At 36.5% G+C, this 18591-nt stretch overlaps 1 protein-coding gene across 1 annotated transcript in view; it reads right to left on the bottom strand.

Annotated features, from left to right (window-relative positions):
• LOC121295414 (bifunctional heparan sulfate N-deacetylase/N-sulfotransferase 4-like) overlaps window positions 1–18330 on the bottom strand; it is an 87423-nt gene extending 69093 nt beyond the window's left edge. Inside the window, exons 1-2 of the mRNA XM_041219997.1 lie at window positions 17046–18330; window positions 459–546 (exon numbers count right to left, since the gene is read on the bottom strand). Of these exons, the coding sequence (XP_041075931.1) occupies window positions 459–546; window positions 17046–18026 (1069 nt within the window). The 5' untranslated portion in view covers window positions 18027–18330. The remainder of the gene's footprint in view (window positions 1–458; window positions 547–17045) is intronic.
• Between the last annotated feature and the right edge of the window lie 261 nt (window positions 18331–18591).

Here is an 18591-nt window from a genome sequence, read left to right as displayed (position 1 = left end):
CATGCACCACTATATACATACAAATGTAACACCCACCACAAAATTAAAAAAAAAAAAAAAAAAAAAACATAAACTGCTCACAGGGGCAGGCACCCCGCCACAGTCTAATAAACAAAAATGTTGGCAAATGTATTTCAAATGTCATTTACTTTATGGGGTATATATCTCACAATAACTAATAAGCAGACCCAGATACCCTAAAGTGTCTTTTGCTTTGTTCTCAATTAACACAAACATTACAACATGAATCCATAATATATATATATATATATATATATATATATATATATATATATATATATATATATATATACTCAGTCTACTCAGATACTGTACCATGCACTGGACCACATGTCTCCTTCTTTGCCTAGTTAAAATGCAGCCTATACTTTGACTAACTGGATTTATTACAGCTGGGAGTAATAGGCTAACAAAAACAAAACTCAACATCAGCTTACCTGTGTGGTAGAACCTCCCTGAAAATCCAAGGTTGAATGTAAAATTCGTAATATGACTTCTCAATAGATTCTGTGTATCAAGAAGGGCCTGACAATAAAACAGAATATTAAAGATAGATATATATAGGGTAATTCATTTCAGTTTTTCATAAATTCAGTGATGGTTATACAAAACAAATTTCACACATGCTTTGAAAGACTTAACAGCAGAGTCATCTAAAGAAATTGAAAATCGCAGTATAGAAAAGTATAGAAAATTTAAGGACAGCATATAATAGACTGTTTTTTAAAACTGATTGATTTGAGGCAAGTAAGCTTAATTATTTTCATAAAACATTACCATTTATTACAAACATTACAATAGATTTCTCCCAACCTCATTTGCTATTCTAATCAAGACTTTAATAAATTATAGGATTAAATTAGATTTTTTTTTATTATTTTATGTAATGATACTTATAAAAAGGTACGTTTTTAAAACATTTTTTTCCAAACCCATAGTATATATCAAACTCTCACATCTGCATTCATGTTACTTTATCAACTGGTTTGGACCTCTCATCCTGAGTACCATACAAAAGCTGCACCTGTTTAAATCTATTCACATTTAATGCAGCCACAGATTTTGCTATGGCAGATTAAGTGTATGTATACATGGTGTTCTAAATTATTGGCTGCTAATGAGTGTCAGGCTCACATCACTGTAGGGCCTAAATACTTTCCTCATTTTAATGAGTTCATTTGCTGCCTCTTTTGGACGAAATACAACTAATTTATTTTAATTAAAGGTCAAAACTCCTTTGGCTAAGCAAATTGAATGGCTTATTGAGCTCCCGGGAGGGTCCCAAGGAAGATTCTGCTCTGTCCCTACGAGCAGATCCGGAACCAGCCTTTTAACAGCCAACATTCTGCCCTTGCCCACAGAAATTGGTGGCTCTCTGGAGAGAGCTGCTCTAATTTTAAGAGAAGGCAGAACAATGTTAAGGCATGGATGTGCTGTTCTATCCCCAGACTGTGAAAATCCAAAGTCAGCCAAAGTAATTAAAGAGACATTCCTACACAGCTAAAGGGCTGAACTGATCAATACTGCTGCCGGGACTTGATTAGTTGTTTTGCAGAGGGGAGATGATTTATGGAACGTGCATGGCTGATGCCAGATTAATGGAACTAACAAAAATTATCTCATATTTCTTGTTAGTGATGTGATGAAGATGCAATCAATATTACTGTGCCTGTGTTTCTGCCCGCGTCTGTGAACTGCATGTGTGGTTATAAGAAAAAAAGAAAAAAGATTTGAGGAATATCCTGCAATTGTTTTTTTAATTCCATATTGTGCTTCTGTGATGAGTCAAAGGGGTTTCGATCTGTGATTCAACCTCCCGACAGTCGATGGCATCAAACCAACTCTGGACTTCCCTTACCAAGATCTCATGACCATGAGGGGCAGAAGTATACGTATGTAAATTCCAGTTATTGGAGTAAGTGAAGGATAAGGACACTTGTCGATTGGGGATTGATGTTCCACTGACTACAGAGGCGGGACGTTATTTACTAAACGAAACGTACTACTGTGTTTGGGGTTGGTCCAAAGGTAAAATAGGCGGAGTGAGAGACTAGTTTGGAGCAGCGGGATTTTTGAAAACTTTGACTAATATTTCTTTTGTCTTTTTTTTGTTTATGTCCGGTGCATCACGAAAATGATTAAAGAAGAGTTTTCATGATCTGTTTTGGATTTTTACTCCAGCACTCCCTCCCTCATGCCGTTTTGTTTTCTTTTGTTATTTAATTTTTTTTTTTTTTTTTGTTGTGTATAGAAAATAAAAATAAATTATTTTATTTCTGTACACATAAATTACTGTCTGGACATTCCATTTAATACACTCTCGCCTCACAGCTTCCTTATTGATGACATTTCTATCTAGTAACCCTTATGAATTGTGAAAACCTGCATTGATGATGTCTTTTTAAAACAACCTGTAAAATAGTATAACACTGTTGCTTTTATGCAATTGTAAACAGCTGTTGTAGCAAAAAGGGCTCACAACCAATCACAGTCATATCCACTTTTAGAACTGTCTTAAGCTTAAGGCTTGAATACAGATGAGCTCCCTCAGAAACCCAAATTATAATAGCACTTGGCATGCTCCATCAGTCTATTGGAACAAACATTTAGCTGTGTCTTTTTGGGACCGTCTGTCTGCTTAAATTAAAGAAGCCCGAAGCTTTTTTTTTTTTTTGAAGCAGCTTGGATAGTTAAAAAAAAAAAAAGAAAAAAAAAGAAAAACAATAATTAAAAGAGAAAAACAGGAGTGCAGAAGTTTCAATGGAAATGAAGGCATATATAATGAAAATAATTATTTAATTACAATGTTTGTTTTAAAGGAAATAGGCTTGTGTGTAAGTTATGAATAAAGCTATATGATTTTTGTTATTCATTTTTGTAACTTAATCGATATTTGTGGAATCCCCTTCAACCCTACCTCCCAAAAAATAAATAAATAAATAAATCACTGTCCACCATGTATATGAAAATAGAAACGTTGGAATGATTTGGAACGCAATCGATAACAAAATCATGACAGCCATTGCATGCCTGATGCTGTAGTTCTTATGCATTCACCCAACCGTTTGGTAACTTAGCTCTTAACCTTTGTGTGGACAAGGTGAAATGAAAAGTATTTATTTTAATGTAACCACAATTTATAATTGAGATGTACGCCTCAAACTCAAATGGCCTATTTTTCCTATTCTAAATTTAATAATACTTTACATGTTTTAAACCATATGATAATTATTTAATAGTCTTTGAACTGTTAGGGGGAGGTGGCATTGTCCATCAATACAGTCCATTTTTGGACATCCTCAGGTATCGTTCCTTCTTGTGTCAGTCATACATCCTTCTTGAGTCAGTCATCAGGTATCAGGTGTCAGGTATTAGGCATCAGTCCTCCTTGATTCAGTCGTCAGGTATCAAGAGTCAGGTATCAGTTCTCCTTGTGTCAGTCGTCAGGTATCAGGTATCAGACCTCCTTGATTCAGTCGTCAGGTATCAGGTATCAGACCTCCTTGATTCAGTCGTTAGGTATCAGGCATCAGTCCTCCTCAAGCCAGTCATCAGGTATCAGGTATAAGGCATCAGTCCTCCTTGAGTCAGTCATCAGGTATCAGGCATCAGACCTCCTTGATTCAGTCGTTAGGTATCAGGCATCAGTCCTCCTTGAGTCAGTCGTCAGGTATCAGGCATCAGTTCTCCTCGAGTCAGTCGTCAGGTATCAGGCATCAATTCATTTTGAGTCAGTCGTCAGGCATCAGTTCTTCTCAAGTTTTTTTTTACATGTTTTTAAGGGGAGAGGGGTTGGGCAGAGTCGTCTAAAACACCCAATCAAATAAGAGCAAAAAACTTTCGATGATTCCACTGGATGACACAAATGTCAGTCATTTATCTGACAAGTAGATGGCATTAAGTTATTGTGATGGGTGAGTAAGAAGTTATTAAAGTAAAGATGATTGTATAATTTTTAAAATGTAAATTAATTGCTAACAATAAAATGCAGCTGCTGGTTAGTTGATTCATTTTTACTAGTGCTGTCATCGATAAAAAAAAAATTGATTGGTTAATTTATGGGCATTCATTGATTAATCGGTAGATTAATCCGTGAATATTTTTGATAAAGGTAACAATCTTATTGCGGGTGTCCTGCATACTAACAAATAAATAGAATCTAAAAAAAACCCAGTGCTAATTTGATCTTTTTAAGAGCATTATTATTTTTTTAAATTTTATTTTAGTAAATGTAGTACATTTTCACAAAACAATCATTCTTCTGGGCCACTGTCAGTCACATAGCTGAAAAAACAAGACAGCTGAGCTGCGTTTCCATCGTTGGTTGTTTAATCTACCATTACAGCTTCATACTTGGCTTCCTCTAATTCTGCTTTTCTTCGTTCTGAATCTTGTTAGAGAGAATACTGTGGCTATTGACAAGCAATTGCTTAACATGCTGTTGTAGTCAGAAATCAGAGAAAGGAATTCCACATAATTACCTCCATTTGAGGAATTGGTGCCTTCATTGTTCTCTCTGAATGCCAGTTTTTGCTTGCCAAGGTAAACAACAGAATCAATCAAGCGTCTATGAACCTCATGATTTTTTCTTACTTGCTCATTGTGAAGTATTGTATCTCTACGCTTTGCTAATCCAGTTGAAAATCAATCCAGTTTTGTCCAAAAGTTTTGAGTGTTACAGTGGTTTGCAAACGCTCATGTTTTTATACTGACTTCGATAGACATCCTAGATTGCTGTAGCCAGTGCTGTTCTATATCGCCTTTTCTGTACTGAATAAAAGACAATTCCAGTAGTATATATTTTTTTTAATTGACAGCTACCGGTAAGCCACGGATACCTTTCATAATTTTAATGTTGAAAGTGGTGAGAATTTCCTTTCTCAATCTCCTGCCTGTCACTCAGCAGCGAATGCACGCACCTACATGGCAGACAGCTACCCTACACAAGGGATTTAGGGGAGCTCCCTAATAAAAGCTGAATCTCAAAACAATAATTTTTACAGCTGTGTATAATGGTATTTAAAGCAGGGTTCATTTATCTGACTTTTTACATATCCACCCTTACTCTGGTCCCACCGCAATCTGATGCTCAATGGACTACTGTACTTTGAAACGTTTGATTGATGTTTGTGTCATCCAATGGAAGCACTGAAAGTTTTTTGCGCTTGTTTGATTTGGTGATTTAGACAACCCCGCCAAACCTCTCATCCATCCCTCTAAAAAACCTCAAAAATACTTGAGGACTTATGCTTGACAAACGACTTGAGGAGGACTGATGCCTCACACAGGAATTAGTAATACCAGAGGATGTCTTAAAATGGACACCGTACATCAAAGAATAACATAAGTAAGCAGGTCATGTACCCACACAGACGCAACAACTCTGGACGTAAAAAGGCTAACAATTGATTAATATTTTGCCATTTCCGATATATTTTATTTCTTATAGGTAATTTGGCACTGACTAAAGAAGATTAACTTAAACTCCTGCCCCACTTCTGCTTGAGGACACTATTGATTATCATGGTTAATGAAATATCTAATTTTATTATGTTAAATCTGAACCAAATTTACAGGCAGATTTAACCTAACAAAGTTAGATATTTTCCATAGCTTCAGCAGCATAGCAGAACATAAAATAGCTGTACCTCTAAATAGTGCAGATGGTTTGTCTTACCCCTTTTTCAGCAGTATCTGATAAGAATGCTGGGTATCTCTGAAATTCTGACTGACCACAGCTTGAGGACACAGTGAGACTGATGAGTCAATGGACTCAATACGTCAGTCATCACTCTGGTCACCTTAGCTCACTTGCAAAGGTCAGGGTTGTTCTGGCTTCATGACAGGAAGTTTATGCCAAGCTGCCTGTAGCCTGGAGAGATTCTAAGTGTCTTGGCCTGGAGCTTTGGTAGACAGCTTGTATCTAAGAGTAAACTAACAGCATGCTTGGAGCAAACAGCTTTGCTTTTATGCACAATATGTGTAGGGCAATTGCTCTCTTTTACTAAGCTCTGAAGTTCAAGAGGCTCCTCTGGACATTTCTGTTTAATTTTACAATGGCTACAGCAAGGTTACTCAACTGGGATGACATACATGTATCTTAGTTACAGTGGATTTCTATTATTTCCACAATTTTACAGATGGTTGGACTGAAGCTAATGGAGAACCAGTGACATACAATGTTACATAGTAAGTCAGTTTGAAACTGCAAAGCTAAACTACCTTCTCTAACCACTAGTATACTCATGTGATATGATAAGACATTCTCCCTCATAATATGAATGCAATCCACCATTTTTATTTTCCAAAACATTAGGTTTATACAGAGGAAATATATAGGGGTAAAATGTAAATATCTTCTTACCACAAGTTGCAGATTATCATTTGGACTACTCAATAGAAATTGAGATTATGAGACAGTGGTTTTGAAAGGTATCCTTTCAAAAATGTGTTTCATATTTATAGTATCCAATTCTGTGATTGTGGGAAGAGTATGAGTCTTCTTTAAAAGCTTATCTCAATATTTATATGTTATAACGTATCCATGTCTCAGGCACACTCAGACTTGTTACAGAAGTAAAAATACAAACAACAAGGCCATTAAATGACACTTCCAATTAATTTACAAGCACCATTGTATATTATCTAATATCATAGGCAAACAGCTACTGTAAAACACCCCCACACAATGATCAGTGTCATTGCTTATTATCACCAAATTGCCCCAAACCTACTAAGCACTGCAGTGCATATAATTTAGCCAGCCAGCAGAATTTTAATTCTAGCAAATGTCACTGTCTGCAAACAGGAAATTATACCAGCAGTTAATATGATATGATTCAAAGCCTTTATTACCAGCTTACTGAATCATATTGCTCTTCAGCACAATGAGAAATGTAGCACTCACACTGATTAGGATACTTTCATGGAGTGTGCTTTATTTCTTAGTAAGAGTACAGCAATCACCTGTTTTTCTAAATGTCTCTATAATATCTTCAAGTGCGTGCAATGTATTGTTCAGGTTATAAACCCAACAAATACAAACTGTTATTTTTAAGTTTAATAGACTTGTCTCAGAGTCATCGTTGCTAGATATCTTCCCCTATGTTTTTATATAACCACCTGCTAGTACTGTATGTTAGTACAGTAGGTATAAGATGGGCTGATATTAATCAGATTGGATACCATTTTTATTTTTAGGTGTAAATGGCTTTCAACTAGTTAATTCATATTACAATATAATGTATTACTTGAGGATAAATCCACAGGCCCAGGACTCACTGGTACCCAATAAACAAAGGCAATTTGGGTGCTGACACTTGAATGTTGGCATTTTTATTTTTTCTGTTCAATTGTTTACACGCATTGGATATAAGCATCTGATGATTTAATTCACAGTGATGTGGACCAGCACTGCACATACATTTTGGCCATTAACATTCACTAATTCAATAAATCATCCATTTGAGTGAATCAGAAAAAAAATATATAAATATATATATATATATATAGATATATATATATTATATGATATATATATATATATATATCGTTCTTTTTCGGCAAGCTGTGTGTTTTTCTTCCTCAGAAAGATGAATTGCCCATTTGGAAGCCTACTGTTCACTCATAAACTAAGAGGTTGCCAATCAGAGACCAGAGGAGCCCAAATGGTAAAGGTCACTTTTGGGTTACTAATGTGGTACACAGTAAGAGGTACAGAATACATGCTGCATGTGTATCTTCATCTTTAAAGTTAAAAGAAAAACATATCGAGTGATATATGTAATGGCTGCATTCATAAATGGTTGGTCTGATGACACATGCTTAGGACCACAAAAGCTTTATGTGTATTATGTGTTATTAGCCGTACTGTATTAACAAAAATTCCTGGAGTTGAAATAAAGATGAACTTAAAGCAATCAATAATTAATTAGTAGGATGGCTGATTATCTAACTTAGTGAACTGTAGATTAATTACTTAATCAATTATTTTCACACACCAAAGTATTGGGCCGCATAATAAGTGTAAGAGCCAAATAAAACACATATTATACTAATACAGTTTATTCACTATTTGTTTATTGTAATTTTTTAATTATTACATTTAAACAATACTGATACACTAATAAAACCCTCTGCAACTACGTTTTGTCAACGACAACAAGAGACAAGAAGTGCTGTTTCTTTGTGTCCAGTGGGGAGTTATCAGCCACAAAGCGGTAGTAGCTGTTGTTTACAGCATTAGATGAATAGACTTGAGTGTTTCTGGCAACCATGGGATTATCAAAAAAAGATCCTTGAAGAAAGCAATTCTTATGTTAGTGCATCACTGATTATGTCTTTATCAAATCAAAGTAAAAAAACACTTCCCCTTTGCAGTTTATTTATCCATCCATTATCATTAACTGCTTAAACCATTACAGGGTTATGGTGAGCCAGAACCTAACCCAGCAGACACAGGAATACACCTTGGATGCCAGTCCATTGCAGGGCACCATACCACACACAGAGGGCAATTTAGAATGACCAATCAACCTGAACAACATGTCTTTGGACTGTGGGAGGAAACCAGAGTACTCGGAGAAAACCAATGCTGACACCGGGAGAACATGCAAACTCCACACAGAAGACCCCTGGGCTGTAATTGAACCCAGGACCCTGGCGTTGTGAGGCAGCAGTGCACCACCTTTATTGCTGTTATAATTGCACAGCTTTACTTTTGAAATATAATACATTATATCTGTGGGGTTAATATTCTTGGAGTTACAATACTATTCTTTTTATAATATCACAGTATTTTTTAATTACATTTCTAATAAAGCATTACTTATCATTCCAATGTTTTTTCTGCTTTCTAAAATATATCAATATTTCTCAAATAAGTATGTCAGTGACATATTTCTGCTTCCACGATTGTAAATATAAATTTAGAGCTAACACTATCATGACAAGTACATCCTTATGACCTATGTACACCGTAGTGAATTGCAAGCTTGACATAGACAGTTGCCTTCAAACATTCTCATACACTCAATTACCACTACATCCCTGCACAAACTTTGATCATGTAGCTGTATTCATTTTGCTTTGATAATCTTACAAACCACCACCACCAAAAAAAAAAAAAAAAATCACCATAGTATAAACGTTATTTTTTTGTTATTACTATTTTATTTATATTATTATTATTTATTAAAAGGTGTTAATGAGGAATTTCTTTATTTTGCTAACTTTGCGGCTGATCTCTGCTAGAAAAAGTATTTTGGATTGCTCAGGAAAGGCCACATGTTCAAAATTTGCAGCTTAGCTAAGTCTGCCAAAAACAAACAAACAAACAAACAAAAAAAACTATTACATTTATCTTCAGCCAGAGTGTAATTACCAGAGTAAAGATATACACTGCTTAAAATCAAAGAGGGATTTTGGAAAAATAAATAATCCTTCAAATTAGCACAAGCAAAAAAAAAATAGTTTGATATGCAAATAATTTGTAATAGACAAGCAATAAACTGAAGTCCAGAGAAATCAGGCATAAAAAAATACGTGTTAAAGTCTGCTTCATTGATACTTCAGTACAAAAAGCAGACATTCCAGGTTTCCCAGGATGCTTAGAACACATCAGCGTAATCTGGCAACAAATTCAATCAGCAAAAAACCAGAGGAAGGAGCTCCATGTGATATTCCTGGATTTGGCTAATGCATATGGTTCAGTGCCACATGAACTTCTTTGGGCAGCATTTGATTGACCGATGACAATAACAAATTTAGTGAAAGCCTACTTTGGAGATTTGCAATTTAGTTTATCAACTTCAGAATTCAGCACTACATGGCAATGCCTAGAAGTTGAAATAATGGCAGGATGTACCATTTCTCCACTGGCTTTTATCATGGCAATGGAAGTAATTATTAAGGCATCAAAATAGGTAGTGGGAGGAGAGCGCTTGGCTTCTGGAATGCGACTACCACCAATTCAAGCATACATGGATGACATGACAACAATGACTACAACAGTAGCCTGCACTAATCTGTTATTGGGCAAATTAACCAACAACATTGAATGGGCACGAATGCAAATCAAGCCCACTCAATCAAGGAGCATCTTAATAATTAAAGGCAAAGTAGTAGATAAAAAGTTCTACATTAATGGTGAGGCAATACCAACAGTGTCCGAGAAGCCAGTGAAAAGTCTAGGGAGATGGTACGACGGAGATCTAAAGGACATTGACAGCAGCACTTTACCAGGCAAACTGAAACTCTAGTGCTTTCAGTTTGGTCTACTGCCAAGACTGCTGTGGCCACTGACTCTGTATGAGGTTTCCTTACAACAGTTTAGAAGGTGGTAGCTTTAATTAGTTCATACATCAGGAAATGGTTGGGAGCTCCATGCTGCCTCAGCAGAGTGGGACTTTATGGTAAAGGAATACTGCAGCTACCAATCTCTGCTCTAACCGAGGAGTTTAAGTGCGCCAAGCAGGGAGAATGGATGAGATGGGAGAGTGTGGAACAACACAAGATCAGCTGGCAAGACCTATGGACAATGGAACAGAGCAGGATCAGTTTCCTCATCAGATCAGCATATGATATTCTCCCACCACCACAGAATCTAAACCTCTGGGTGAGTGAGGATCCCTCATGTCCTATGTGTTCATAACCTGCAACATTAAGGCACATTTTGACAGGATTTAAGGTGGGTCTTAGCCAAGGAAGGTTTACTTGACACCATGACCAGGTGCTGCGATGTTTGGCCTTAGTATTGGAAGACAAGTGTAACCTGCCCAATAAGTTGTCACCAGTTCCATCAAAGCATTACACACAAAAGACAATAATCCTCCATCCAGGAGAGAAACCACCATGAAAAGGTGTTAAAACCAAGCCTCGCCCAAGACAACTGGAAGCTGCTAGAGACTGGAAGATGCTGGCAGATGTTGGTCAACGACTTATTTTTCCACCTGAGATTGCTACCACTAACCTTCGACCAGACATTGTCTTCTGGTCTGGATCAGCATGTCTTGTTCATCTGGTAGAGTTAACAGTGCCTTTGGAAGATGCTGTGGATGAGGCATATGAGAGGAAGAAACTTTGATATGCTCAACTAGCTGCTGAAGCGGAACAGCGAGGATGGAGAGTCCAAGTTTATCCAGTGGAGGTGGGTTGTCGAGGATTTGTGGCACACTCTACAACCCAGTTTCTCAGAGACGCCGGGTTCAGTTGTCAAGAGTTGCATCGCACAATGAAGAACTGTGAAACAGCAGAAAGGAGCAGCAACAGGCTGTGGTTGAGATGGATAGATTCTGGATGGGGATCTCAAGCACAATAGAAAGAAAGCAACGCTGATGTACAGGTAAGTAAGCTGGGCTGAGCTGAGTGGGGGATGGAGAGGGGTGATGCTGGGATGCCAGAACACTGTTGCGCCCTCTTGAGGTGTCGTGGGCTAATCAACGAAACACCGAGGATGGAAGGTGCCCACTTGAAGACCCCAGAGATGTACCCTACTTAGCTCAATCCAGACGGTTGTCATGCTGATGCGCTGGGGAGACCACACTGGTTTGATCCCCAGAGCCAGCATCACAGCCGTTGTGTGTGCTAATGCGCTGGGGAGGCAAAATGAGCTGAACCCTGGAGCCAGCATTACACTTCAGCAATCAACACCAGACAAAAGGATATCTACATCATCAGATGGAAAACAATGCAAAAGGATGGAGATGCAGATGGATCACATTAGTTTACTGCAAAACTATGTCTTAGCTGGTGCTTATCTTGGTGAGAGCCGAGTTCAAAGAAGCATGAAGTTCAACATCTACTCTCATGTAATGGAAATCATGGGATCCAATAAGAATAGTTATATATAAAATGTGTAACTTAGATTGAACCCATCAGACTAGTAAACTTGGTTGCTTCTCTGCAAGAGAATCCGTCCATAACCAACAGGCTCTGTGTGTTATTCTACCATGTCGCTCCTTTTCCTATTATGTGTGTAGGGGTTTGTTCCTTACTTGAGTGCTGAGTGGTTTGTATTTAATTCTGTGGGGTGCGTGGTCGGGCTGGAAAGGCTGGGCTCTTTCCCCTGGCACAGTCATGTTCCAGGGGACAGGCCTTGTCTCTGCATTCATTTGTATTCATTTTTCAATATTTGGAATGCGCCACTGTGGAGTACGTTAATCACTATATTTTTTTATTCATGTTTTGGCGGCCTCGTCTTTTGGGGAGGGGAGGGGAACTCATAGCCACTTCCTAGCTGTGTCACTGGGAAGCATGTAACCGTGACATGTTTTTCCAGCAGGCCTTATGCAAGTAGACTTTGTGTACCCACAGACGAGGCCTAACTTAGTATTCACTCTGGCCCTGAGCGCCCTGAGCACCCTTCACAGTTTATTAAATCATCTGCAATTGCAATCATTCATTCATTCATTCATTGCAGAGTCTCCGTGCTGAAATAGATATTTATTGTTGTGATTGAATGAAACAAAAAATTAAAAAGGGCTTGACTACTACTTATATGACATTTACTAGTTTTTTACTTCCGAGAAATATAATTTATAATTATCAGGGATTCTGTTTGTCAAAGGTATTCCACATTCCTCAAATGCTGTCTCGTTTACCTGTGAGACAATGACCTACTTAGTTTGTACAATTTGTGAGAAGGAAAGATGGACAGCAACAACTTAGTATACTGCAAACTGTGACACTGCATGGCTGCAGGTAACACGATAAGTACACACATTTCAATCAGCTTTTTTTTTTCATAAAGGCATGCCAGATGTACCCTTTAGTGTATGTGTTTTTTTTAATTGTTTTATTGGTTTCCCCAAAACAGCTGTATTCCACATTTTAATGGAATTGATTTAGAAGATTCCTTCACTCTTGGTGGTAAAATGGTGTGTCAAAACATTCTAGTTAAGTAGTTGTTCATGCACCCATCTCACTCTCAAAGCGGGATAAAGTAAAAATAAATAAATAAATACATAAAATCACAGGCAAGCAATAATTTGTAATCTAAATAGCTACTGAAAATTGGAAATCTGGGAGACATGAGCATGTGGACCTGACTGGAATCAAAACTATTCAATAGGAAATTATGACCTTTATCTCTTATTTCTATGTTAAATAGTTTCCAAAATATAATTTTCTTGAGCTAACAGAGAATCTTGGTGACTTGTATATTCTGGTATCCATGTTAAAATTAGAATTATTTGAAATATGTACAGCAACAGGATGAATGACAATAAAAAAAAAAAAAAATAAAAAAAATCAAGAGAATGGTTTTATTTTACTTATCTAAACAGTGATGGAGCCAGTTAATTTTGAAATAGGACCCAAACTGTGTTTTACATATTTGACCTTGGCATATCACTGCTCTGTACAAATATACAAACCCTGTATTTTGATGATTCTAGTAGTGATGGAATAACAATATGAAAATAAGTATGATTTGTTAGTAATTCCGTTAACTTCTCAGGACATTAAAATGAGAAACTAGATGAATTCTAGAAAGCCATGTTATTTTTTCATGTAAGTTTTAACATTAGTTTTCCCCACTTACTCGCATTGCTTTTATTCTGGGAAAGATTTTAGCTAAAACTCTAAAAGCACATTTAACAGTTGAAAAGAGAAGTTTAACAATTAATGATTTCAGACACATAGGACCTAACTTAAATTTGTAGAAAGCTATTTGTCAAAACTCACTAGACATTCTGGACAAACTCATTACTCAGTGCCACGATGGATGAATTTCTGATTGAACTACAGAGATTGACATCCTAATCTCCAACATCCACAGTTGACTGATGAGACACAAACAAAAAAATTCAAGCAGCTATCTCTGGCTGCATTATGGCAATGCCTCACGGACAATCTGGGATGTGTTCAGACAAGAAGATGCCCTGGGCTCCATCGAGGATACATGTTGAAGGGCAATTCAAGTTTCATAAAGGGAATGAAAATTGATACTAATGTGTACATTTTCTGGGGCTTTAAAAGCGGACATTTATTTATATATAAGATGACTTATGGGCATAGTGCTGATAGCATTGAACAGAAAGAATATCAGTACAGTGTTCTTATACTGCACATTAGAACCAAGAACATGGGGGAATGGGGAAAGCCAAAGAAGTTCAATGCAGTCAATTGATTTAATGTATCTAAATACCTTCCTAGCAATGATGTCTGATTTTCATAATCTTGGTTCGGAAAAAAAAAAACAAACAAACAAACAAACAAACAAACAAACAAACAACTTTATTTTAATTATCTAAATTGTGGGGGTATTTAGGTATTTTGCTCTTAAGTTAAAAAAAATAAACTCTGAGGTTGGTTTTTGCAACTGGCTGCAAAAACTTCGGGGGAAGCAGCTGATTGGTATATGGCAGTAAATACGTTGTTGAAGGGTTGTGAGACTTGTATCTCCCCAGCTATTTGCTTCCCCTGTGCAGACACTATCACTGAGACATTTTGACCTCAAGTATCGTGATTTGACCCTGAAGACATCACTGAGGTATAATGAGCTAAGTATACCAGACTTCCTGAAAGTAATGCATATATACTGAGAGCTTAATTAAACCTAGGGTAGCACAATATATCCTATTTTAAAAGTGAAAATCCCTCTTAGTTACAATATTTATGTGAGACCTACCTAACAACTGGGAATGCATGAAAGAGAACTTTGCTGGAATTACTTTATGAACGGTTAACCATTCATAAGAAAAGTCTTTGACAATTTGTAATTGTATTATAAATACATGTTTTTGTACTGTCACTGAATGCATTTTTTCCTGCCCAGGCTAATTAAAAAAAAAAAAAAAAAAAACATCTTTAATTGCCTGGAACCTCATAAACGGGGTCAGTGCATCCTTGTAAACAATATATTACACCACAGTGAAGCAATCTGAACCTGACAAGCTTATTTCAAAATGCACAGTTCAAAAGTTGGCTTACAGGACACCGAATCTTACTTGATGAGTAATAATTTATTGTTGGATAAAAATCTAACAATATGATGTTAATTTACTAACAAGGATGCACCATAAAATGCAAGTGGTATACTAGGTGCTCCAAAACCCTTTAAACAGAAGGCTGTTGTTATTACAATGAACAGAATAAAACGCCAACCTCAGAATTCCCTGTGTCTAATACAATTTGCCTTTGTGATGCCACTATAAGTTTGACGGTGACAAGCCAGCCACCATTTGGTGTAAACTTGATGTGCACCTGGGTGATTGGTCTGCATTACATGAAAGGAGGCAGTTTAACTGAGCTTTTATACATTAGCTCTTGTATTAACAGCGACATGACAAATGTGCAATGTATACACATCTGCATGTTTTTATTGGTTTGTTTCTTTGTTTATTTTCATTCCAGAGAACAGGGCAGAACACTATAAGTCTTCAAAACTTAGTAAGTCTTTAGTATTTGAATCACTTGAAAAGACGCAATATATTTTTTTTTTTTTTTTTTTTTTTTTTTTTTTTTTACAGTTCTCTACCTTTCAAAACTCATGGTCTGAATAAAGTAAAACCAGCTTAAATCAATGGTGCTATTTTTTTCAGCAGCCTTGCCATTGCAGTTGTTACTAGGCATTAGTAGAAGATAGTACTGGCCTTTTAATGTCAGAACTGTTAAAATCCTCTGTCGGTGCTTTCATTTTTAAAGGATAGCTTTGAAATGGCTTAGCTTGTATTTATGAAATCTTTATGAAATCATTCTACCTCAGGTCAATTTAATTAAAGGATTAACTTTTTATGTGCCTCACTATTCAGGATTAAAAAGACTTTTTATATATAGACATTTGATATATAAAGATAGATGATCATTATTGTTATTACATAATAATGCTTCCTATAAACTGTATTTATTTTATGTGTTACTGTGAAAGTAAATGCCCACATAAAGAATATAATTAATCGAGTACAGATATCTGTATGTATATATATATTATATATATATATATATATATATTTATATATATATAATATATATATATATATATATATACAATACTGTTATGTGGGAATAATACATTAAACTGGAAATAAGCTAAATGAAGTTTCTATTTCAAAACAATTATGTTTTTTTTTTTCATTTCATATGTTAACCATCAAATTTGTTTGAAGATTTGCATTGAGCAGTTAAGAGTCAGTAGAAGGGTTGTGAAAATATATAGTGTTACACATCCCCAATGTGTTACTACATCTGTTTAAATAACATACCTGTAATTGTTATTTTCATTGTTAACATCCTGACAAATTTTTATACCTATAACTTTAAAGTCTGTTTCAAACCTATTTTCACAATGTCCACTCTAGTTCACTGATAGTGTAAGAATTATTGTCAAAAAGGTAACAAGGCAATAACGATCCATGATGTGGTACGGAACAGAAAAGCCAGAGCACTTGTTATGTTTTAATCGCTCCTCCTGCAGTAATTTAGAGGACATATCTCAAACCCCAGTGCACAAGAGTGGACATTTTGAAAATAGTTTTGAAACAGATTTTAAAGTTAAAAGTGTAAAACATAGTCAGGATGTTAACAATGAAAATAAAAATTACAGGTACATAATTTAAACAGTTGTAGCAACACATGGGGATGTATAACGCTACATTTTTCGGCACCCCGCTACTTACTCTCTAAGTATCTATGAACATAGTATGTTGCTTTGCTCAAACAATCTCATCATTAGCATTATTTGCTAGTATAATGCTTAGAGATATGAGATATTTACCAGATGTATAAAACATAATAACCTCAAAAGAACAAAAACTTTGTAACATTTTTGATTGAGGAGCAGTGAATCACTTTGTCTTAACTTGATGGCTTTATGCTGCTGACACAAAGCAAGTCCAAGCATAAAATAATTCATTAAGTCATGCAGTAACAGAACAATGGTAAAGAATAACCCCTGCTCAGCTATACTGACACGCTGCCTGAACGTGGGAATGCATGAATGAAAACACTCCAAGCCTTTACTCAAGCAATTTAGGCACCTTGGCTTAAACAGTGCATGCAAATGGTCAATATAGAAGGCTTCTTACCTTTACATCATTGACATTCATCCTAGTTCCTTCCTTCCCCACAAAGATATCATCAATGTCCACAAGAACATATCTTTCCAAAGACAAGGATAGTTTCTTCACTGAAAGGAAAGAGATGGCATCCACAAATATGAGCTTGTGAAGCCAGTAATTAAGGTTGTGGCCAAATAGGACGCGATGAATGCCATCATGAAGGCCCAGGTCCTGTATTACAGTTGTGTGCAGAGCATGTCCAGAGATGGCTGGTGGAATATTTTCTGAAGTTCTCGACTTGGCTAGCAACACTGGTTCATATGTGGAATGGTTGGACTGAAACACTGTCCAGTCCTCTCCAGGTAATGGTCCTCTGTCAGCTTCTGAAGCTTTGGTGATGTAGAGCAAAGGAGAATGAGGATTAACACAACAATCCTTTAGGCCTATATTGGTATGAAGGTACAAAGGGAAGCCCTTCAACTTAACACTTGGTAAACTGTTCTCATTTGCTTTGTGAAAACCAATGATTCCAACACTGTACTCCACACAGTATTTATCTAGGAGGTCCCTATTCCACAAATCCATATTCACGTATTTCAACATATTTTCGTAGATGATAAGTGCATACCTCCCTCTTCCTTTATTTGTGAGAGGTGGGACATCACCTTTGGCTGGAGCAATTTCAGAATGATACTGAAACTGACTGGACTCCAGGATTGCTATGATGTCCTGCCCGAGTTGTGAGTATTGACTTTCCACAAAAACCAGGATGACTGGGTCAGTCCTGGAGATGTCTATGGGCTTTGCAATTTTCATTTCCATTAATCGGTAAGGAAGAAGTTTGTGGTCTCCACATTCCATTTCTGGGGTGCCCTCTGAGAGTTCAGTCTCCTGATTGTAGCCATTGTACAAGTAGTAGGCAGATATGAGAATGCTCACCATGCAGAAGGTGGCAAGCAGGATAACCAGCCTTCGCAAATTTCTGCGAAGTTTTATGGCTAAATTCATTTTAACAGTGGTGCCTTCTTTTTTCTATATAACTTATTTTCCTTATGCTCTTTTCTTAATATACCATGTTAAGAGAAATGCATGGAGTTTCCAGTATTCAAAATGGATTTGTGTAACCATTGCATTACATATAAGAATGTCCTTTTGGCAATATGACATTAGAATCTCTGCTCAGCAAATCCCAATGTCTTAAGGCAGTCAACTACAAGAAAAAGCTATTAAAATATATGAAAGTTCTCTTGTCACTGCTGATTCTCATCGAATAACTTATCCAAATGAACTGCAATGTTGTAATGTTTCTATATTTGCGATTATCTGAAACAAAACAAAACAAAAAAACAGTATAAGATTTTAAGAATTCATATTAAGCAGATAACTGAGTGCCACCTCCTGGGAACTCCCATCCACAGTCAGCTGTGGAATAGCCTAGACTTGAACTGGCAACATCCAGGCTATAGGGTACATCCTGCACTCATACAGAGCACCTTTACTGGATGTGCCACTCAGGAGCCTGATTGTGGGGTTTTTTGGCGTGTTACCTGATCCCTATAATGTAAAAAAAGCA

Source organism: Polyodon spathula, chromosome 2, assembly GCF_017654505.1.
Source record: "Polyodon spathula isolate WHYD16114869_AA chromosome 2, ASM1765450v1, whole genome shotgun sequence".
Classification (NCBI taxonomy): domain Eukaryota; kingdom Metazoa; phylum Chordata; class Actinopteri; order Acipenseriformes; family Polyodontidae; genus Polyodon; species Polyodon spathula.
Note: the sequence above shows the minus strand (reverse complement) of the source record. Positions and strands in the feature narration are given on the sequence as shown.